This window comes from Silene latifolia, chromosome 2 (genome assembly GCF_048544455.1).
Source record: "Silene latifolia isolate original U9 population chromosome 2, ASM4854445v1, whole genome shotgun sequence".
NCBI classification, from domain to species: Eukaryota; Viridiplantae; Streptophyta; class Magnoliopsida; order Caryophyllales; family Caryophyllaceae; genus Silene; species Silene latifolia.
In genome coordinates, this window is record NC_133527.1 from 171512003 (window position 1) to 171536018 (window position 24016).

Consider the following 24016-nt stretch of genomic DNA (forward strand, 5'->3'; position numbering starts at 1 on the left):
TCAATTAGTTTTACCAAACAGAGCGTAAGTCGGATACTTCCGTCTTACAGAATTTGGGTTGTTAAATAGGTCGGTTGAACTCTAGTAATGAATTAATTTAATTAAAAATGTAGGTTAGACTAAAGTTTCACATATGACCATGTGAGCTACCTATCACTAAGCAGTTAATTTGGAGTTTTGTTCCCTCATGTCGAAAAGGGTAGAGTTACACCAGGTGTATGAGGGCTCTCATACACCACCAATAATAACGCGCCACTTGTCCAACTCAAAGAATCTGATTTAATCTAATTAATCCCTTGATTCCTTCATTAATTACCCTCCCTAATTAATGTTCTCGGTTTTTCCATATATTTTATTAATTAAAAAAAACTTCTCTCGTAATTTATATTTAACTCTTATTTATTATTATTATTTTTGTGTATTTCAATATTTATGTATGCATTTGTATATCGTATATTTATACTGAGGCGGATACATTAATTAATACGTTATATTTGTACGTTTTGCATATACGATATTAATACGTTATATTTATACAATATATTTTGTATAATTATTTTCGCTGATTATTTTTTATATGTATTTTTTATTTTAATTTATTATTGAATATATTTGCGTTTTGTATTTCAAGGTTTTATTTTTTTATTATTATTATTGATAAATTGTTTTTGCATTTTATGGCACTGTTTTTACATTATATTTTTTTTTGTATAATTTCATAATATTAAGTATGAAATTAGTGAGTTAAATAAAAAAATTTAAAAAAATTTAAAAATTTATTTTTTAATTTTCTTAAAAAAAAAATCTTAAAAAAATGTTGATAATAAAAATTTGTTTGACATAATTATTTATGGTACAACTATTTTTATTTAAATAATTTTTTTTTTACAAAAAGTACACAGAAAAAACTTGTTAATAAAACATACCGCAACAAGGTTCGAACCTTAGACGTCTGGTTAGAAAATTATGTATCTTACCAACTTTGCTACACGAATTGTTTGCTGATAATATATAAGTTGTTATTTTTATTTTGTAATGATTAAGAAGATGAAAGGTCGTTAGGGTTTTCCCCACCTAACTTGCATTTGGCGGTAAACCATGCATTGATTGTTTTTTTTTTTGGAGGGAAATATTGTATTATAAATATAGTCATTCCCTCCAATTTTTAATTAATCCAAAGTTCATCTTCCCTACTAAATTAATTTAACTATCCTAAAGTGAAATAACAAAAATGTCGGAATAGAGGAAAGCCCATGCAAGAGACATTGTTTGTACGAGGTTGTTCATGAGAGAAATAATCAAGCAAGTTGGTCCTACAAATGTCCAAAATGCTTTAACGAGAGCTAGTCCGGGTTACCATGGAAATACTTTCCTTGTCGATTTATTTGAGGAGGAATTTAATATGCTTAATTGGGGTAAATTTGAACTCGACAAAATGTATTGGAAGAAAATTGACGATGGGATAGAGATGTTAGCTACCCCTAAAGTTGATTCCTCCATTGTTAGGGTGGAGGAGGTAGAGGAGGACGAAGTAGTGGAGATGATTGAGATTATAGCAACCCCTCCTAAGCCGAAGAACTCCGGTAAAGCTATGGGGAAATCGCCATACACAAAAACCTCCCGACATCCTCCCTTCAAAGATGTCCAAGAAGAGGTTCGGGAGGACTCGTCCAAGAAGGCTAAATTCTAAGAAACTTAGATTTGATTCTTGTGTTGGTTGTAGTCATTAGGTTTAGTTTTTAATTTCTGTTTGTTGTTTTTTTCCCTTTGTATCGTCGTTTTTAATATTAATGAAATTAATTTTCTTCTCATATTACCTTTCTTTTAATTTAATTATCCTATAAATTAAAATAAAAAAATATAAACCAAAATGGGCGACTGTTATCATACTCGATAAAATGGAATTAAAAAAAAATAGTGTAACTCTTACTATTCTCCATAAAATTGAATTATTAACATTTGTCTTCCCTATGCATCTTAATTTATTTTACAGAATTCGAAAAGACAAGTAGATAAAAATTATTAATGACCAATTATATTATTAAAAATAATAGTAAATAATATATATCTTAATTTATTTACATGTTTTTAAATAATTGAAAGTAAATATTTTATGTAATTCGTAGACTAAAGTAACATATTAATGCCGAAACATATTTTTATCCATACAGAAATTATATTAGTCAAATTAGAATGTAAAATGTTAGTTTTATTAAGTTAAAATATTAAAATATAAATTTTATTATTGAAAACATAATATAAATATACAGTTACATTAATAAAGTAACATATTAATATAATAAATGAATATAAAAAACAAGTTTTAAAATATTAAAATATTAAAACAATCGTTAAATTGATATTAAAATATAAGTTTTTATTTGTTATGAAATAAAAAACAATAGTTAAATTGATAATTTATTTTGTTTATTAAGTGAAAATATTAAAATAGAAATTATGTTTTTGAAAATATAATACAAATGTTCTACATAGCTCGTCGCGTTGATGATCATCCAAATTTTAGTCCATCATGGATTGGTTAAAATAAAATTTTAGGGTTTTAAGGGTTTATTTGGGGTTTAGGGTTTCTAGGTTTTTTAGGAGTTTTGGGTTTACAGGGTTTATTTGTGGTTTTAGGGTTTTTAGCCATATGTACGATCGTATGTGTAATACGTAAGGTTAAGACGTAAATTTAAGACCTAAGGTTAAGACCTAACGTTTGATCAATATGAGTTTATATATGATCAGAACGCAAGACTTGATTAAGATACCTATGTCTTATGGTTTAAGATGTTATCGATCGTGCATTGCTATTGAGTAATCATAGCAATATACGATCAATACGAGTTTAGATACCTATGTATTATGGTCCTATGTATTATGGTTTAAGATGTTATCGATCGAACGTTGCTATTGAGTAATCATAACAATATACGATCAATACGAGTTTAGATACCTATGTATTATGGTTTAAGATGTTATCGATCGAACGTTTCTATTGACTAATCATAGCAATATACAATCAATATGAGTTTAGATACCTATGTCTTGTGGTTTAAAATGTTATAGATCGTACATTTCTATTGACTAATCATATCAATGTACGATCAATACGGGTTTAGATACCTATGTTTAAGATGTTATAGATCGTACGTTGCTATTGACTAATCATAGCAATGTACGATCAATACGGGTGTAGATACCTATGTCTCGGGACGTAAGACATAAATTTAAGATCTAAGTTAAGTTGTTATCAATCGTATGTTGCTATAATTAGTTAATTATTCCGATCAACAGTGTATGACTTATTTAACAAGTTTCTTAGACTTAAGATGAGATCGTACGTTGCTATCGACTAATCATTGCAACGTATGATCAATAGGATTGTACGATTTTTTTTGCGGGAAAAGGACAATTTAGGGTTAAAACAACATAAAAAGTGATGGTACTTAATAGTTAATCGTGGCCGTTCAGTTGTCATTAAAATATTAGATGATATTCCACATTAAATCGTGGCCGTTCATCCTATAAGTGACCAATCACAAATAAAGCCACGGATTGGTAAATATTACAACCTTTATAAGCATTTTTTTTGTTATCATATCAACTAAAATATAATCAGAGTCTCTCTCTAACCTCTCTCTATAATACTTGTTTTCATCTCTTCTCTATTTATTCAACTTCTCTCTCTCTCTCTCTCTTCTCTCAATAATACCTTTAATATTCTTAATGTTAATTTAATCCTTGTTTTTGTATACGTCAAGATGGAAAACGCGACCATTGATATTGTTAAGAGATCAATCAGAGGTAAACAAGCTTTGGTGGATGAGCTCCGTGTGACGGAGTTGGAGCATGTTTCAAGTATGAAATCTCTTATGGAACGCCGCAACCGTTGGCATGAAAGAGGTATCAAAGATTTCGACAAATCACTCGAGTCCCTCATACAATCCTTCGTAAGTGACTATCAAAGGACATACGATTTCAGGAAGGACTTGGAGAGGGAGACCGGGGCCTTAGAGTCTATTTTGCCTTTTTTATCTTAGAATTTAGTTTTAGTTTTCCTTAATATTTTAATCTTTATTTTCCTTAATATTGTAATTGTAATCTTTAATTTTTCTTAATATTGTTATTTTTCTTAATATTATAATCTTAGAAAATTTTGTATTTTAGTATTCCGATGCGTCTTCTTTAATTTAATAGTTTAATTGCATTTATTAATGAACCACCACATTTTATTAATTTAATTTAATTTAATTTATTCATGTTATGGTTCACCAAAGGTCACCATCCTTATTATAAATACGACGGGAGAGTTAAAAGAAGAATCACATTTCTCCCTAACATTTTCTTACTCATTCACTTTATCTCTCTTTATCTTCTCTCTAAAAACTCAGAAATTTCAAATGGCAGTCATAATTGGAGGCCTTAACAATCTTATGATTGGATCTATGAGTTTTTTGGAAGAACAAGTTTCCTGTCTCCGTGAACAGGAGTTGAAGGCGATGAAGATGGTGGTCGGGGCGATTGAAATTCGCAACGATTGTTATGCAAGAGGCATTAAGGAAATGGAGAAGGGAGCGGATGGTTTCATCAAATCCGTGTTGGGTACTTATGAAAAATGTTGCAAACTTAGGGAAGAATTTGAAGATGATATTAAGATTTTAAAGTCCTTAGTTAATAAGGATTAGGCTTAATATTGTACTTTTTTTTAAGTTTATCTTAATAATAATCTATTTTCGTTATTACATTTTGTGGTTTAATTCTCTACTTTTTTTTTAGTATAAATTTGATTGTTAATTTTGCAACTGAAGATACATGCATGTGGATTATTTTGGTAATGAAAAAGGATCTTCATAGATTTATAAAATATAATACAAACCATACTTATAATAATCCTTACAAAATACGAAATATTAACTAAAATTAATTAAAATCCAAGAGATTCAAGTTAAACAATCCCCCTTTCAATTTTCCTAATTTCTATTAGCGCTGGTTCGCGATTTGCCCTTAAATAGTTTATCATATTATCCATATTTGCTTGCACATCCTGCATCCCTCCTGTTATGGCCAAGTCTCGTACATGAGACGCTCTGGTGATTAGGGTTTCCAACTGAGTGTCAATCTCTCGCAGCCAACGAGAACGTTTATGCGATCCATTGTGTATTGAACTAAGAAAGCAATAAACCGTCTATCCATCTGAAACAAGTTAATTAAATTAAGAAGCAACAACCGCACAATCAGTTAAATAGGTAGTTAAAAAAATCAATTTGGGTTTTGGATTTATTCAATAAAATCAATTGTGACAAAAACAAAAAAACTCAAACAATAATTGAAGATAAAAGAACAAATACCTTGATTGATCATGGAGGAGTATGGAAAATAAGATTAGGGTTTCTCTTTTGAAAGATAATTTTGAGATGAATGTGTTTTGCCTTTTATAATGGGAAAAGGTAGCAGTTAGGGTTTTCAAATCATTTTTTTTTATTAAAAGTTGTGACTTGATGTGATTTGAAAGTCAAATCATTTTTCAGAATTGTGACTTTATGCATGCCGCCGGATTTTCTTACACACGCAACAACAATAGTCATTTCAAGTTGTGTTTAGTCAAATCAAATTTGAATTGTTCATTTTTTATTACTCTTTATGGTTTGTATTATGTCAAATCAATTTAAATTGTTCATTTCATTATTCTTTTTGGGTTGTGTTTTGTCAAATCAATTTTAACGGTCCAAATAAATAAGTAAAAGAGATGTAATTGAATAAAGTACATAAATGGAAAATACTAGAAGTCCACATTTTATATAATTTAAATATTATACAAATTAAAAACTAACAAACCGAGATGAATACCCAAATAGGAAATATTGTGGATTTGGGTACAACATCCATATATACATACATACATACATACATACATACATACTAAATTAATTTGAAAAAAATTTAACAATAACATTTTCAAGGGAGTCATTCTCTTCCATGAGAATGATCCTATTCTCCTTTATTTTTCGGAGGTCTTGTATAGCAGATTCATAATCTGCATGCAACTTCATCTGCTCCACCTCCGACAAGACGTCATGACTAATACCCATCTCCCGAATCTTATCAAGACGTCATGATTGGGATAAAGATGTTGATGTTGGTCTTAAAAATTTACTTTGGGAAGTTATAGCTGTAAGTCTCTTTATTTGTTATTACTTTTCCATTCAAACTTACTTGGTTATGGTTAGATATAGCTGTGATTTACTTTCGTTTTATATTTTTAGAAAAAGTACCAAATTCATGAGAGACATAAAGCGTCTGTGCTATCTTCTTGTGGGAGTAAGTGGAAGGATTTTAAGGGAAAATTGACTCTGAAGTATATACGTAACAAACATCCCAAGTATGATTCGCCGGCTGATTATTATAGCTTTATTGAACATGTTGATTAGGAGAAATTTAAAAAATCCCGAGAGACCGAAGAATTCAAGGTGATGTTATGATTTTTACGAACAATGTGGACGTATTATAGATTCCTTCCGTTAATATTTTTTTTACATCATCATTTGCTTATTTCAGGAAAAAAGTAGGAAAGTTTCAGAAAGTCGTAAGCAGAGTGAGCATCCTCATCTTATGGGTAGGCGGGGATATAACCAAAGGGTGGCTGAATGGGTAGCCGAATCTTCCACGTCTTCATCTTCACCAAAATCCGTGAGCGATTTAGTTCTTGATCGTAGTTGGCGTTGGATTAAGGGAAGGACTAAATCGGATGGGAAAATTCCAAATAAGAAAACTCAAGAAGTTGCCGAAGAAATGGTTAGTGCTTTGTTCAGTCAGAGTTATTACCACCCAATTCTTATCTCTTAGGTTCAGCATCAGACTTCTCCATTTAGTCTTCACCTGCTCCCTTATTCATTCAGCAATTTAAGTTAATTTAATTAGGACTGTCAAGTATTGAGTTAATACACCTCAATGTGTCGTTCCTAGGATCTGAACTTCTCACTCACAATGGTGACATTGATAGAACATATGGGGAACAGTTTTCAGTTTGTTGCTTCTAGTATTGAGTTAAAATTTTATATAATGCTACTAAGTTAAAATGGTTAAAAGAAATAATATGACTATTATTATGTAACTTTGTTTTGTATCATATCAGCCTGAATGGAACAAGAATGTAGCTTCAGGAGAATTTGTTCCAAATAGATATGATGACGTCTTGTCACGTAGCCTAGGTAAGAAGGAACACTCGGGTCGAGTGAGAGGATTTAGTGCAGGATTTACTATCAAGGACGTGTTTGGAACATCGCATCGGACTTCTCAAAGGCCTAACAGAATATCTGATCAAGAAGTAGCTGAAATTACGCAGAGACTACAAAAGGAAACTCAAGAGAACTTTAGCCACCTTATTCATAAAGAGGTGACTGGCATATTAAAGAAATTGGGATTGAAGCTACCGGACGATTATGATGAATATCAGAGTAGTTGTCAATCTGTCGACCCGGTCAAAACCGTAGAGAGGAGCAGAGAAGTACATGTAACCCCTGATCCTAAGGAGTTAAAGGTATTTTTGTACTATGAATCATTTATTATTTGACAAACAAAGTAACAATAGATAACTAGTTATTTGTCTAACCTCTTGTTATTGTTATTCTAATAATGTCATCAAGCCAACAAGTGCGCCTAATCCCATCGAGTTAAAGGTATTTTTGTATTAAGATCATTACTTTAATATTACTCCATATTTATTTTGACAAACAAAGTAACAACTGACGAACTAGTTATTTGATTTTGATACACATTTTATTTTACTTTTTAGGAGCCAACAAAGTGTCGAGTAACTTGTATTCATGATGGGGTGATTTACAACGTTGTTGAAGCTACTGTTTACCCAAATGAAGATGACACACAGTTAGTCCACGGTACGTCATTACTCGTTGGTAATGTGAGAGTGTCAATAGATAAAGTTTTGGAAGGTACTGCCCCACTTCCTGTTCCCACACAATTTCTCGAGCTTGTAGCAGATGCGGCCGGAAGTTTTGTCCAGTGGCCCAAGGAGCTAATTGTGGTTGGAGACGAGGTGCGTATAGATTAAATTTTATAAAGCTCTATAATTGTTTTTTTAGTGGAAATGTGAGAATATTCATTAATCAGTAGCATCATTAGTTGGAAGTTTTTTTCTATTGTTTCTTGTTATTGTTATTCTAATAATGTCGATCTTTTCCGTAAGGAATCACTTTCTATTAGACCTTCAGCTACCAAGACACAAAAACAAACTTCAAAAGGTTCTATGATCAGGCAAACAAGTGAGCCTAAGATTGATGATTATACATCGGCTATTGGACCTGAATGTAAGAAGTTACATGATTTGCTTTCCTTAATGGTTCCTGAAGCAAAAATATTTGACGTAATCTTGCCATCAAAAGTATTTTCCTTTGAGACGGATAAAACTATATTTGTAACGGAGGAAGATATTAACCAACTACTTCACATGGCTTTCTTGAATGTGTCATGTATTCAGCTGTTCATGTTGTAAGTTAGTACATATCTTCTCTTTATCCATATACTAAATTCAAAGTATATATAAATACTTTATATTAGTGTGATTCTAATATTTTTTTGTATGTAAGGTATTTACAAAATCACTGTGAAGAAAAAAATGAAGGCTCGTCTTCTATTACTTTTTTATGTCCAACAATCATATCTCAAATAGGCGATGATAAAGAGCGTAATGATGAAGTAATGAAGTATGTGGAAAATAGCTTGTATCAAATGAAAAATGCTTTTGGTTACTTTCAAGGCAAAAGAGGGCTAAGACAAGGTGACCCATTGTCCCCTCTCCTCTTTACAATCTGCCTGGAATACTTAAGTCGTTTGTTGGAGGGGATTCAGAGAGTTAAGGGGTTTAAATATCATCCTTTTTGTGCTAGAGTTGGCCTCACTCACTTGTGTTTTGCTGATGACCTGGTGGTATTCTGCAGAGGAGACATGACTTCTCTAACACTGGTGTTAAGAGCCTTTGAGACTTTCTCCAGAGCCTCAGGATTGAAGATGAACAAAGGGAAATCTAATCTGTATGGGAATAGCATCCCTGAAAGTTTTATGGACCAGATTGAACAGGCTACTAGTATGAAAAGAGGTGCTATCCCTTTTAGATATTTGGGGGTAAATATTATCCCCAAGTGTTTGCGGATTATGGATTGCCAGCAGCTGGTTGATAAGGTGACTGAGAGAATTAGGGCTGTGGGAAGCAAGAAACTTTCATATGCAGGGAGACTCATTCTTATCAAAGCAGTCCTCAACACCTTGCACAATTATTGGTCACGTATCTTTATCATCCCAAAGGCTGTGCTTAACAAGATTGATGCTCTGTGTAGAGCTTTCCTATGGCATGGCAATGAGGCTAAGGAAAGCCCTGCACTGGTGGCTTGAAACAAGCTGTGTAAGCCTAGGAAGAATGGTGGACTGGGAATTAGACATCTCCATATCTGGAACATTGCAGCTATTGGGAAGTTTGTCTGGTGGATTGAAGCTAAGGTTGCTCACCTTTGGGTCCATTGGGTTCATGCCAATTATATAAAACAGCAGGTATGGCAAGATTATACTCCTTCTTTGTCCTCTAGCTGGGCATGGCATAAGATTTGTTGGGTGAAAAATCTGTTGCAACCATTTTTGTTTAATGAGCAATGGAGAGCACAGAATCCTCAATACAGCATCAAGATAGGCTATTCTTGGTTAGTTGATGAGGGGGTGCCTGTTGAGTGGCATCCATGGGTGAGTAATAGGGTGCTATTGCCTAAGCATTCTTTCTTCATCTGGCTTACTGCTCAGAACAGATTACTGACTCAGGACCGTATGTTCAAAATGAAGATCATCCAGGAGAATAGGTGTTTCCTATGTGGTGTTGGTGAGGAAAGCATTGAGCATCTGTACTTTGAGTGTTTGTTTGGTAGGAAATGTCTGGCGTTGCTGAGTAATTGGTTACAGGTGGATGTACCTGTGAATTCAGTGCTCCTTTGGTGGGTGCGAAAGAAGATGAAGTCACTCCTCATAAAGCAAATTATTGGAGCTGCTATTACAAGCATGATGTATCACATTTGGCATGCTAGAAATCAGAGTCATGTAGATCAGTTTGTTCCTCGGCCTGAGAGAGTTTTTATGAGTGTTAGAATGGATTTGTTAGCTAGAGTTAGAAGCAAAAATGAGATGATTAAGAGTAATTTAGCTAGAGTTTGGATTGATAATTGTTTAAGTCGTGTAATATGATGGGGGTGTAACCTGTGTATGTGTATGTTGAAAAATTGGCATTAATATATAACTTACCTTTTCCCAAAAAAAAAAAATGAAAAATGTTGGTGTCGTCTTAGTACCATTTTGTCAAGCGTAAGTATATTACCAATTTGGTGATCTTTATTTTTATTTTTATTTTTTTGTGAATATTTATTTAAATTTGATGTTTTAATTATATATGTAGAATGCATTGGACGCTGATAATTCTTTGTCCACTTGTACGAGAAGCGTATTTTTGTGATCCTTTGTCTAAAAAACGTGATGTGACCTTTAAATACCTCTTACAAGGGTATGTAAAGCACTCTTGTATTTTACTAATACTATACATACGCACTTTTATAAACTCTCTCAGTTTAACCATCAATAATTATATTTTTTATAGTGCGTTTCGAGATTTTAAGGCTCGTGGAGGTTATACTTTGAAATCAGGGATGTCATTAAAATGGAGCAATTTGGAAGTAAGTTTTTAGCCTAGTTATCTATCTCATTGCTATTTCAACAGTTCAGATGATCTATTTTGTTGTATTTTTAGGTATGCTCAACTGCAATTGTATTTTTTGAGTCCATATCATATACAAACAATAATTCCATAATACAGTCTATGCATTTTTGTTTTGTTCCTCACATTGCTCCTTTGAATTAGATTTATGACATTTGTCTTGCATTTGCTCCAATTTTCTACCAGTTGTATAACGATTCTACTGTAGGTGCACATGAAAAAAATGTTCATGTTAATAATCATCCATTAGATAATAGAATGTTTTGGGATAGCCCTCCACACCATTCGTATACCGCATTTAGGCTCTTGCTCTCTATACCATTCGTACTCATTCTTTGTTGTATAGCCCTCCACATGGCAAATTTTCCGTTTTATAGTTCTATTATATTGAAAATGGAGTAACCTAATTGAAAATGGAGTAACCTTTTGATATTGGTTTTTTTTAGTGTCACTAACAACCTGGAGGTACAGAGTGCGGTTATTATGTTATGCGGTACATGTTAGATATTGTGAGGCACTACAATCAGAATATAGCTGATTATAATAAGGTATTTAATATTTAAATGACAAGTTTTGACAGACGATACAATTTTTTTTTATTGTCACGTTCAATTATACATATTTATGTTTTGATGTATTGATAGTGGTTTGGATCAAAAAAGGCTTATCCGGTTGAAGAAGTGAACGAGGTTCGGGATTTATGGGCTACTTATTTGATGACGAACCATCTCTAGTTCTAGGTAATTATATCATACTCATCACTTTGAGTCATGTTCATCTCTACTTAGTTTCTTGCTAAAATTATGTTGGAATAGTGTACAATTGACGGCTTTTAACTAGCTTTAAATGGCATTTGTGTCGATGGAACTGGGGAGTTGATGGAATCTTGTTTACATCCCATTCATATTGCAAACTTGTTTAATGATTAGACATTGTCTTCAAAATCTACTCCCTTCTCCCTTTCTATTACCAATCTATCTTAATTTTCTCATATCCTTATTTAGTTTTACATATTTCAATGTCATTGTAATGTAGGTGAAATAAGACATTTGAAGGTCACCAAGTTTTCAAGAGAAGCATGAAGACATATGGCGGGTGATCTATCAATCTGGCCGGACTTCTTATCATTTTTTGGGGGTGATTGAGGATGTATTTTGTAGCCGTAAAATATTAATTAACTTATGTTGTTGAGGAACTTGAATTGTATTTCGAAATACGAATGTATACTCAGCACGATGCTTTTTTGTTATAAAATAGACCCAAGTGATTTTGCTTCCGATGGTGATGAAATGGTAAAATGTATATAGGTGGCTTTTATTTGCGACTAGAAGTTTTGCAAAATAGCAAGCACAAATTGTGGGAAATAAGTCTGTATACTTCCCTTAAACTAGAAGGATTATAACGATTTAATGCAGATGATCAATGGTCATAAAATAAAATACATAAACAAAAGTAAAGGATTCAGAAATAACCTTTGGTCCTAGCAAATATGGCCTAAGAACAATATCAAAATTGATATTCGCCTATTAGTTGCATCCAAGACGATCTGAGATATGCCCTTTGATTATGCTAGAAATCAATCTAAAATTTTCTGTAAAATTTTATTGTCTTTGTGTTCTTGTGATGAGAAAGAGGAGGCAAGATCAAGAAAAAGCATTAGGGTATAAATAATTCTCCCCTTTTCTCTTTTATAGACCGAATTACCAATTCAATTAGGAAAGATATTATTCTCCTAATTTTCGGCCAATAATGACCGAAATAAGGAATAAAAATTTCCTTATTTTTGGTATTTCCAAAAATATATAAAGTGTGTTAAATTGTCATCTAGTGAGGATCGAACCCATGACCTCTTGGTATGTGTACCCTCACTATTACCACTATGACACATTCAACTTGTTGATATTAAATACAACTGATTATATTTAATTACGAATTAACAGATTAATTCGTCCAAACTAACCTTATATATATTTAATTAAATATAACTTATTATATTTAATTTACGAATTGACAGTTAATTTGTCTCAACTTAATATTATTTAATTTTCATTAAATAATTATCTCATCAACACATTGACTAACTTTTTAGTCATTTTGGGCATCAATGTAATTATATTTCTATAACCACATTTCTCAAATACGTCCTATAGGTGTGACCTTTAGGGACCAGTTGATCACCGCCATCTGTATGATAATAACGTCAAACTTTCTAGCAAGCCAACCGTTATTAGGTAAACGTTAATCAACTGATTAAATATACGAAGTATACCCTTGTGAACCTGTAAGAGATTTACAAATGTTATCACACTAATTTGTGGAGGACACCAGCTCCAACAAACTCCCACTTGTCCTCACAAGTGTATGTGCGATAACCGATTCTCATATCCTATAAAATTTCTCCCACTCAATGTAAAACAATTTGCAAATCCGAATTCACAAAGGTCGTATTTTACAAGCGATCTGTATCAAGAGTGGTTTTCCCGACTAGAGAGTAACTTAACTGATAAACGAATCAACATTCGAGCATGGCCATGCATTTCAGTTACAACTCCTCGAGTGGCCCTGAGAAATAACTATACCTGATAAGGGATGGATATTTTCCTCAACTCGAATCCTGCAGACGAAAGCACAGTATGAAATGACCCAGAAAAAATCTACTTAGCCCCAGTTACGGTAGACCGTGAGAAAGAAACCAAAGTCACCCAAAAACTGCCTTAATCTCAAGAGACAGTTGATAGTCAAAAGAATCGACTCTAAGAACACAATGGATGTCCTATCCACGACCTGGCACCGAATGTTATAAAACATTTAGGACTCCATTACGTTGTCACAAAAAGTTGTCCTACGAGGTATCGTCATAATCTCGTATCTGTGATCGATTAGTCAACCGTTTAACTTATGGCTCATTGAACCCACCATCAATCGACTGCACAATATAATAGCCGGAGTTATCAGCTCACATTGGCGATTACGGATCAAAACAAATATAATGTAATTCAGTTCACTTTGTGGCGTTCAATGTTGTCAGTACAATCCACATGAAAAACAAAATATTATATATATAAAACGATGAAGTTATAAATAATATATGGAAAAAGATAATGTATCAAATCCATAATCAAGTACTACAACTCTGGAACATGTTTAATTCCCATGGAATTAACATGCCCTACATGCTTATCATAATTCAACGGTTTGGTGAGAGGATCCGCGATGTTATCATCCGTCGCAATCTTGTCAATCACTATCTCTTCTTGCTCCACGTAATCACGGATCAGGTGAGCCTTACGAATTACATGTCTAGATTTGTTGCTAGACTTTGGCTCCTTAGCCTGGAAGATGGCACCTCTATTGTCACAATAGATGGTGATCGGGTCATTCGAACTAGGAACTACCGAAAGCCCTTGTAAGAATTGACGCATCCATATCGCTTCCTTTGGTGCCTCCGAAGCGGCATAGTACTCGGATTCAGTAGTAGAATCTGCTACAACGCTCTGTTTGGAACTCTTCCAGTTGACCGCAGCACCATTAAGAGTGAAGACGAACCCGGACTGAGATTTTGAATCATCTCGATCCGTTTGGAAGCTAGCATCTGCGTAACCGGTTGCGCATAGCTTAGTATCGCCTCCATAAGTCAATACCCAATCCTTAGTCCTCCGTAGGTACTTGAGGATATTTTTGACTGCTATCCAGTGTGTTTCACCTGGAGTCTTTTGGTACCGACTCGTCATACTCAATGCATATGCCACGTCTGGACGTGTGCATATCATGGCATACATGATCGATCCTATTGCAGAAGCATAAGGAACACGACTCATGCGCTCAATACCTTCAGGCGTCGTGGGTGACTGAGACTTGCTCAACTGCATCCCAGTCGTCATAGGAAGGTTCCTCTTCTTGGAGTTGGTCATGCTGAACCTCTCAAGAACCTTATCTAGATAAGACTCCTGACTAAGTGATAACGTCCGTCGTGATCTATCTCGGTAGATACGGATTCCCAAAATGCGTTGTGCCTCACCCAGATCTTTCATCTGGAAATGGTTCTTCAACCATTGTTTAACCGAAGATAGGAGAGGAATGTCATTCCCAATCAAGAGTATGTCATCGACATACAATATCAAGAATACAATCTTGCTCCCACTCGACTTGATATATAAGCATGGTTCCTCGACCGATCGAGTGAAGCCATACTCTTTTATCACTTGGTCGAAACGATGATTCCAACTCCGAGAAGCTTGCTTAAGTCCATAAATAGAACGCTTAAGCTTGCATACTTTCTTAGGATGTTTAGGATCTATGAAACCTTCGGGTTGCACCATGTACAACTCTTCCTCCAAATAACCGTTTAAGAAGGCGGTTTTTACATCCATTTGCCAAATCTCATAATCATGAAATGCGGCAATCGCTAAGATTATCCGAATGGAACGTAGCATGACTACAGGTGCAAAAATATCATCATAATGCAATCCTTGCACTTGAGTGAAACCTTTTGCCACAAGTCGTGCCTTATAGATATCTGGTTGCGCGTCTACAGAACGCTTTATTTTGTAAAGCCATTTGCACTGTAGAGGTTTTACCTTATTAGGTAAATCAACTAGATCCCATACGTTATTCTCATACATGGAGTCCATCTCGGATTGCATGGCTTCGAGCCATAGCTTTGAGTCGGAACAGGCCATAGCACCTTTATAGGTTGCGGGTTCATTACTTTCTAGAAGTAAAACATCATTCTCCTCGACCATACCAATGTATCTGTCCAGAGGATGAGAGTCTCTACCCGACCTCCTAGGTTCCTCAGGAATATTAACCGTATCATCGTTGGAGGTACAGACTTCCTCCATCTGTTCCTCGGTTGTTGGTTTGGAATCTCCGACACTCGAAGGTTCTATTACTTGACTTGTTCTCGAGAAATTCTTTCTCTAAGAACGTCGCACTAGCCACAACAAAAACTCGATGTTCGGTTGGCGAATAGAAGTAATGACCAAATGTTCCTTTTGGATAACCTATAAAGTATGTCTTGACCGATCGCGGGCCGAGCTTATCCTCGTGTTTCCACTTGACATAAGCCTCGCAGCCCCAAACCCGAATAAAGGACAAGTTAGGTACCGTTCCCTTCCACATTTCATATGGAGTCTTGTCGCTTGACTTTAGACGGACTTCGGTTAAGTATAAGAGCGGCTGACAAAAGAGCATAACCCCATAATGATTCAGGCACTACTGTGTGACTCATCATGGATCGAACCATATCAAGTAAGGTTCTATTTCTCCGTTCGGATACACCATTTAATTGAGGTGTACCAGGTGGAGTTAACTGTAGAGCGATTCCACAGTCTTTCAGGTGTTGATCAAACTCATTTGAAATATATTCGCCACCCCGATCTGAACGGAGTGCTTTAATCTTTCTACCCAGTTGGTTCTGTACCCTATTCTGGTATTCCTTGAATTTCTCAAAGGACTCACTTTTATGCTTCATTAAGTAGACATATCCGTATCTACTCAAATCGTCCGTGAAAGTGATAAAATATCTATAGCCATCTCTAGCGGTAATTGACATAGGTCCACATACGTCCATGTGTATGAGTCCTAATAGGTCACTAGCGCGCATTACAACACCTTTGAAGGAAATTCGAGTCATCTTGCCAATGAGACATGATTCACAAGTGCCATATGCAGAAAATCCGAATGAGGGAATAGTCCCATTATCGACGAGTTTCTTTACGCGTTTCTCATTTATGTGTCCCATTCGACAATGCCATAGATAGGTTTGATCTTTGTCACCAACCTTTAATTTCTTATTATTCATGTGTAATACTTCCGTTATTTGATCTAAGATATAAATTCCATTCATGGAAACTGCTTTGCCATAAATCATTTCATTAAAAGAGAAAATACAACTATTATCCTTTATTGAAAATGTAAAACCGTCTTTAGCAAGTACGGGAACAGAAATAATGTTCTTAGATAAACTGGGTACATAGTAACAGTTATTTAAAGATAACTCAAAACCACTAGGGAGTTGGATTACATATGTTCCCTTCGAGGCAGCAGCTACTCGTGCTCCATTCCCGACTCGCAGGTCCACATCACCTTTTTCGAGACATATGATGTTCTTTAGGCCCTGAAAATGATTACACAGATGAGAACCACAACCAGTATCTAGTACCCAAGTTCCGAAACTTGCATGGTTAATCTCAATCATATGAATATAAGATGACATACCAACAGGAACGACGTGGCCTGCCTTGATGTCCTCACGGTAGACGGGACAGTTCCTCCTCCATTGTCCAGTCTTGTGACAATGGTGGCACTCTATGTCACCGCCCTTGCTCTTTGTCTTGCCCTGTGAGCCACTAGTCTCACCAGGCGCACTCTTACCGTTTCCTGGCTTCTTAAACTTTGGCTTACCTATAGCTAGGTCGCCATGAGCCTTTCCCTTACCTTTACTCTTGTTGTGAATCGTGAGAACATCCTGCTTCATGCTCCCACTCAATTTCATATCCTTCTCGGTCTGTACGAGAAGGGAGTGTAGCTCATGAGGACACTTTTTCAAGTCATTCATGTAGTAGTTCGCCCTGAAAAGGGCAAAACCATCGTGAAGAGAATGAAGCATTCGGTCAATGACAATGCTCTCACTGATTCTACAATTCGGTGACTCGGTTTCTCGACATTCTCAATCATGTGAAGATTGTGTGGGCTAACTGGTTGGCCCTTCTGGAGTTTCGCATCAAAGAAGCGACAGGTATGCTCATATGTAACGATTCTCGGTGCCTTTGAGAACTCGTTAGTGAGCGTGGTGAAAATCTTGTTTGCACCTTGGGCAATGAAGCGTCTCTGCAAATTGGTTTCCATTGCAAAGATGAGTACGTTCTTTATTGCACCCGCTTCCATAACGAAGTCACTATAAGCGAATGACTCGTCGGCTCGTGCATTTGGGCCTGGGTTGACCGGTATAGGCTCAGTTAAATATCTGAGCTTACCGTCAGCAGTGGCAGCATTCCGTAGTGCCGCCTCCCAATCCGCAAAATTGGACCCATCATTCTTCAGTCGAGTGGAGTGATTCATTTGGTCCATAAACATTTTTAGCCAGGACGAACGATCTAGTGTGGCACTAGGCATTGGGATTGCGTTATTTCCAGCCATTTGTTGTAACAGTATTATTGATAATAACCGTGTTCTACACTGCAAAAGAAGAATAAAATAATAAGCATGCATCGTTTTTATTTTAAGTCTAATGAACTAATGTCATAACGCGAAGACTCAAAAACATTTATACAATTGACCTCCCTCAAGAATTATATAAATGACCCCAAGACTCAATTCTCTGTAAATTGATAAGCTAACCTGTTAGCTAATTCTACCGTTAGAATTCTTGGTCGATAAATTTCTGTAAATACTATCTTTAGTCCATCATAATCACGAGAAACTCTTCGGACTACAATGTTGAGGTAAACTAAGTCAACACAACCACTTACCCAACGTAGAAGGGGTCATATTAGGCCTACCGACGAAGAAGGGATTCATAGATGTTTTGATAAGGTTAAAGTCGTATCACCTTAATCAAAGTAAACCTAAACTACTACTAACAAAATAGCTAGCAGTAAGTCAGGGTCGAATCCACAGGGAGGCGGTGATTATCTAGTTTGTTTATATTTAATTCCGTCTTAAGGTAACCAATTTTGGGGGTTTGATTGTTTGTATGCTAATCAACTAATTGCAAGTAAATAAAAGATGAATAACAATAATATTAAAAGGTCTAGGGATCGGGTTCACTAGGTCGTCGTCAAAGGGTAGAATTTAATTCATTGATTGAGCAATGTATATTGTTGAAAGTCATATGATCGGTCGATTCAATATTTCTTTTAGATCTAATTTAACATGCGGTCGCTATCATTAAATTATCTCTATTCAATTATCGTGGCCTATACTAGTCTTAACCCGGTCGGTGATAATCCTAGTTTATGCAAGACTAATTAATCAATTCTGATCAGTAATTAACTAATTGGAAGTAATACGATAATCAAACAACAATTAAGAGCAATTTAACAATCAATTCATAATAATCCCTTTTCTAACAACCTAGATCCCCTTTCACCCTAGATAAGAGATTTAGCTACGCATAATAGAAAGAAGAACAACAATAACATTAATAAGAAACATGGTTGCAAGCATAAAAGATGAACAATGAAATAAATGACTAATAATAAAGGAAAGATTAAGAACAATACCGTAAATAGCTAGATCCGGAAGTAAGAACAATAAATAAACTAAACTAAGTATTTAGAGAGTTTTCTAAGGTAGCTATATTAAACCTACTGAAAATAAAGCATAAATAACCTAGGGTACGAGTTTTGGTATTTATAGCAATACATAACCGACTTAAGGAAAGTTGCGGGAATTATAAAACTGGAAGGTTCCTCGATCGAGTCGAGAGTGACTCGATCGAGCATGAAGTTCCTCGATCGAGTCAATGTTGACTCGATCGAGGCACCAATTTCCTGTTTCGCGCACTGAACTTCAAACGGCCGCCATTTCTTCGTTACTTGTCAGAAACAAGCGATTTTTGCGGCGTTGGAAAGCTAATAAGATAAGCTTTCACCTCCAATTGGAATCACTTGAAAATCCATTGTAGAACTCAAGATATGGCTCTTCAAAGTAGGCACTTGTAATAAGAAGCTCTTTTCTTCGTGTTTTCTTCTTAACTTCTCTTCCTTCATTCTTATGGATTCTCGTGCCGTGCTTCGTGTATCCCTTCATGCTCACTCCACGATGCCCATTTCATTCCTTTGCTCCTCAAATGCATCATTCCTCATTCCTGCATTAAACATCAAAAGGCGGAAGTATCGACATTCTAACTTAAAAGGCATGTAAATGCTATAAACTAGCACGAAAACCGTATCAAAAGCAATTAAGGGGAGGCATAAATATGCATATAATTATGACTCATCAAACTCCCCCAAACCATCTCTTTGCTTGTCCTCAAGCAAAGCAACACACAATACAAAAGGCAATCATACAAATGGCGAATAAACAACTCAGAGCTAATGTTTAATGCACATACAAATCCCAAGCTATCCATATTTGTAACAAAGTAATGACTAAAGTGTACCAATAAAACAAATTCAAAGGTACGGGAAATAGAAAACATAGCTCAAGTCTCAGTCACCATACTATAGACAAATGCCAAATACCTTTCGATCTTGCAAGACAAATTAGTCGGATTCTCGCGGATTCACTCATGCACTCATAAATATATAGGGTGAGTTATATGTGAAGATAGAAATAAGTAGAAACACTCACTCAACTTATGAAACATGCATGCAATCTAATGTGATAGAGATTTCCCCAACTAATATGCAATCACATATGTAGACAAAATTACATGTATCAAAGACAATAAGGGTGGCAAATGGGTTAAAGGGATAGAAATGGTTTGTGCCAAAGCACGTTATGGATATGTGGAGCTAAGACGGTAGTCGCAGCGCTAACCAAAACAAAAACCAAATCTTTGATAATAAATGAACCCAACTTAGAGAAATGATCTCAACTTTACAACATATGAGAGCTAATAAATTACTCTCCAATTATGCATTAGACTCTAACAACCATCCTTTTGATCCTTGACAAAACCAAATGAAGCAATCTCTTTTCTTTTCTTTCCTCTTTTTCTATTTTTCGATTTTTTCCTTTTTTTTTTCTTTTTCTTCCTTTTTTTTTTTTTTTTTTTTTTTCTTTTGCTTCATATTTTTCTTTTTTCCAACACAAGGATACAACACAATCGCTGAAAGTATTTGCTATACCCACATGACAAAAATAAGTCCCAACCCAACCATAATAGCAAAATAAACATGATAAACAAGTAACTGCGACTGTCCCGAAAAGGTAGGCAAATTCTTGGATTGTAGCTCATAGGATGTAATTAATATTGGCTACAAGGGTTCAAACGGGCTAACAAAAGGTAATGTAAGGCTTATTTGAACGATAAGAATCGTCTATCCACATGTACTTAGTCAAATGAAAGCAATAAAAGTATCAAGAAATCAATGTCACACTTATGCAATTTGATATTACACATTCCACAAGGAGAAACCACACTCAAGCCTAATTGACAATGAGACCAGTTTATTAATGTTCCTGGCCTAGGAAGCTTTATAGACCTCAGAATTTAAGTAGTTTACCAACGTAATTATGTCAAATCTAATCAATATAAGGCATGTCAATATGGTTAAGACTTGAATTATGAGCTTTGTTTTCATGGCTAACGAGTCAAAACAATGTACATGAACCACTATATGGGATTCTAATGCAAAAACAATGCAATTTAACATCATTGTTATCTAATTCACCAAGACTCGACTCAAAATAAAGGAAAAGACATGTTTTTGTATTTTTTAAAATTTTTAATTTTTATGGATTTTTTATATAAAAGCACACAACAATAATGAAAGCACACAACATAAATAAAAGACCCTCCCCCAAACCTAAATGTCACAGTGTCCTCATTGTGACGCCTACAACATAGCAATCACACACAAATCCAGCAACCTAAAGGACACAACTAACAAAAAGAATGGGAAATAACTAGATAATACAATAAAAGAAGGTACAAGGGAAGAGAATACCGGGTAAGAGCTTATGATTCCCCCAAACCAGCTGCAAAACAGGGGTAAATAATCATCCTCACAAATCCTATCATCGTCTGGCTACGTTATTGACCCAAAAGACGAGGTGACTCGATCGAGCCCCATGACACTCGATCGAGGAACCTTCATGTCGAGCAGATTTCCTGCATTTAAAATAAATGCGCATACAAGTCATAATCAATACAAGTTAAAGCTCGTAACAGTAAATCAAAAAGTAGCGCATGTGCTACACACAAGCATAAGTAGCACCAATAAATAGTCCAAGCAAAGAATAAAAACAATGAAAAATATCCTGGCTCATCAAACTCAAAGTCTAATGTAAAATAAGAGCAATGGTCATTGTTCTTCAGGTCATCCTCTTGAGGAAGGAGATAAGGCACTTCGTCCGTCATAAAAGCTGCATCAAAAACTCTAACTCGCTCTTCTCTGAAAATTTCAGCATCCAAAGCATCAAATTCAGCTTCTATGTCAACATTCTCATCACATCTGTAAACCATCTCAGGAGGAGGATCATCTCCATAAATCAGCTTCTCTATCTCATCCACTTCCTTGCTCCATGGATATGACGCATCAGCAGAGGCGTCAGGTAAACTCCAAGAATGAACCGTGGGTTCGAAGTAACTTGCCAATATCGGCATCTTTGGCGTTGTAGAAGTCACAGCTGCAGAAATAAGAGTGTCCTCTTCAAAGGACGGATCTTCTGCAAAAGTATACCGCTCGTAGTCAAGTGTACTCAAGTCTTCCACTTGACTTACTTTTCTTTGAATTCTTCGTCTGTACCAAAAAGTCTTTTCTGGCTCGGGATCAAAAGGTATAATCTCTAACCTGTTAGACCTGGGCATACACGAAAACAACAAGAAAAGATAAAACTATCTCAAGGAACTGAAGTTCCCTGAAACTAAAGACAAAAATAAACAGAAACAAACAGAACAATTGTTGCCTCCCCGGCAACGGCGCCAAATTTGATAAGGTTAAAGTCGTATCACCTTAATCAAAGTAAACCTAAACTACTACTAACAAAATAGCTAGCAGTAAGTCAGGGTCGAATCCACAGGGAGGCGGTGATTATCTAGTTTGTTTATATTTAATTCCGTCTTAAGGTAACCAATTTTGGGGGTTTGATTGTTTGTATGCTAATCAACTAATTGCAAGTAAATAAAAGATGAATAACAATAATATTAAAAGGTCTAGGGATCGGGTTCACTAGGTCGTCGTCAAAGGGTAGAATTTAATTCATTGATTGAGCAATGTATATTGTTGAAAGTCATATGATCGGTCGATTCAATATTTCTTTTAGATCTAATTTAACATGCGGTCGCTATCATTAAATTATCTCTATTCAATTATCGTGGCCTATACTAGTCTTAACCCGGTCGGTGATAATCCTAGTTTATGCAAGACTAATTAATCAATTCTGATCAGTAATTAACTAATTGGAAGTAATACGATAATCAAACAACAATTAAGAGCAATTTAACAATCAATTCATAATAATCCCTTTTCTAACAACCTAGATCCCCTTTCACCCTAGATAAGAGATTTAGCTACGCATAATAGAAAGAAGAACAACAATAACATTAATAAGAAACATGGTTGCAAGCATAAAAGATGAACAATGAAATAAATGACTAATAATAAAGGAAAGATTAAGAACAATACCGTAAATAGCTAGATCCGGAAGTAAGAACAATAAATAAACTAAACTAAGTATTTAGAGAGTTTTCTAAGGTAGCTATATTAAACCTACTGAAAATAAAGCATAAATAACCTAGGGTACGAGTTTTGGTATTTATAGCAATACATAACCGACTTAAGGAAAGTTGCGGGAATTATAAAACTGGAAGGTTCCTCGATCGAGTCGAGAGTGACTCGATCGAGCATGAAGTTCCTCGATCGAGTCAATGTTGACTCGATCGAGGCACCAATTTCCTGTTTCGCGCACTGAACTTCAAACGGCCGCCATTTCTTCGTTACTTGTCAGAAACAAGCGATTTTTGCGGCGTTGGAAAGCTAATAAGATAAGCTTTCACCTCCAATTGGAATCACTTGAAAATCCATTGTAGAACTCAAGATATGGCTCTTCAAAGTAGGCACTTGTAATAAGAAGCTCTTTTCTTCGTGTTTTCTTCTTAACTTCTCTTCCTTCATTCTTATGGATTCTCGTGCCGTGCTTCGTGTATCCCTTCATGCTCACTCCACGATGCCCATTTCATTCCTTTGCTCCTCAAATGCATCATTCCTCATTCCTGCATTAAACATCAAAAGGCGGAAGTATCGACATTCTAACTTAAAAGGCATGTAAATGCTATAAACTAGCACGAAAACCGTATCAAAAGCAATTAAGGGGAGGCATAAATATGCATATAATTATGACTCATCATGTTTGCCCTTATAAAGACTAATCTCAATTTCCGTTTTATCGGAAGATCCCATCAACTTTATTTAAATTCATTTTAAGTGAACTATAATCTAGCATGCGAGAATGATAAAAATAAGGTGATGGCTTAAAGACTGTGACATCTGCATGTCCATGAAAACTAACATACAACCTATATGAGTCAATTTTCATGCATTTTAGTAGTAGGTGGTTTGGTTTGAGGTGGAATATGAT

At 35.1% G+C, this 24016-nt stretch overlaps 1 protein-coding gene across 1 annotated transcript; it reads left to right on the forward strand.

Moving 5' to 3' along the window:
• The first annotated feature begins 9433 nt into the window (after window positions 1-9433).
• On the forward strand, window positions 9434-10242 carry LOC141641623 (uncharacterized). The gene is made up of 2 exons (XM_074450278.1): window positions 9434-9513; window positions 9600-10242. Exons 1-2 carry the CDS (start codon window positions 9434-9436, stop codon window positions 10240-10242), a joined length of 723 nt encoding a protein of 240 aa, XP_074306379.1.
• Window positions 10243-24016: the final 13774 nt, after the last annotated feature.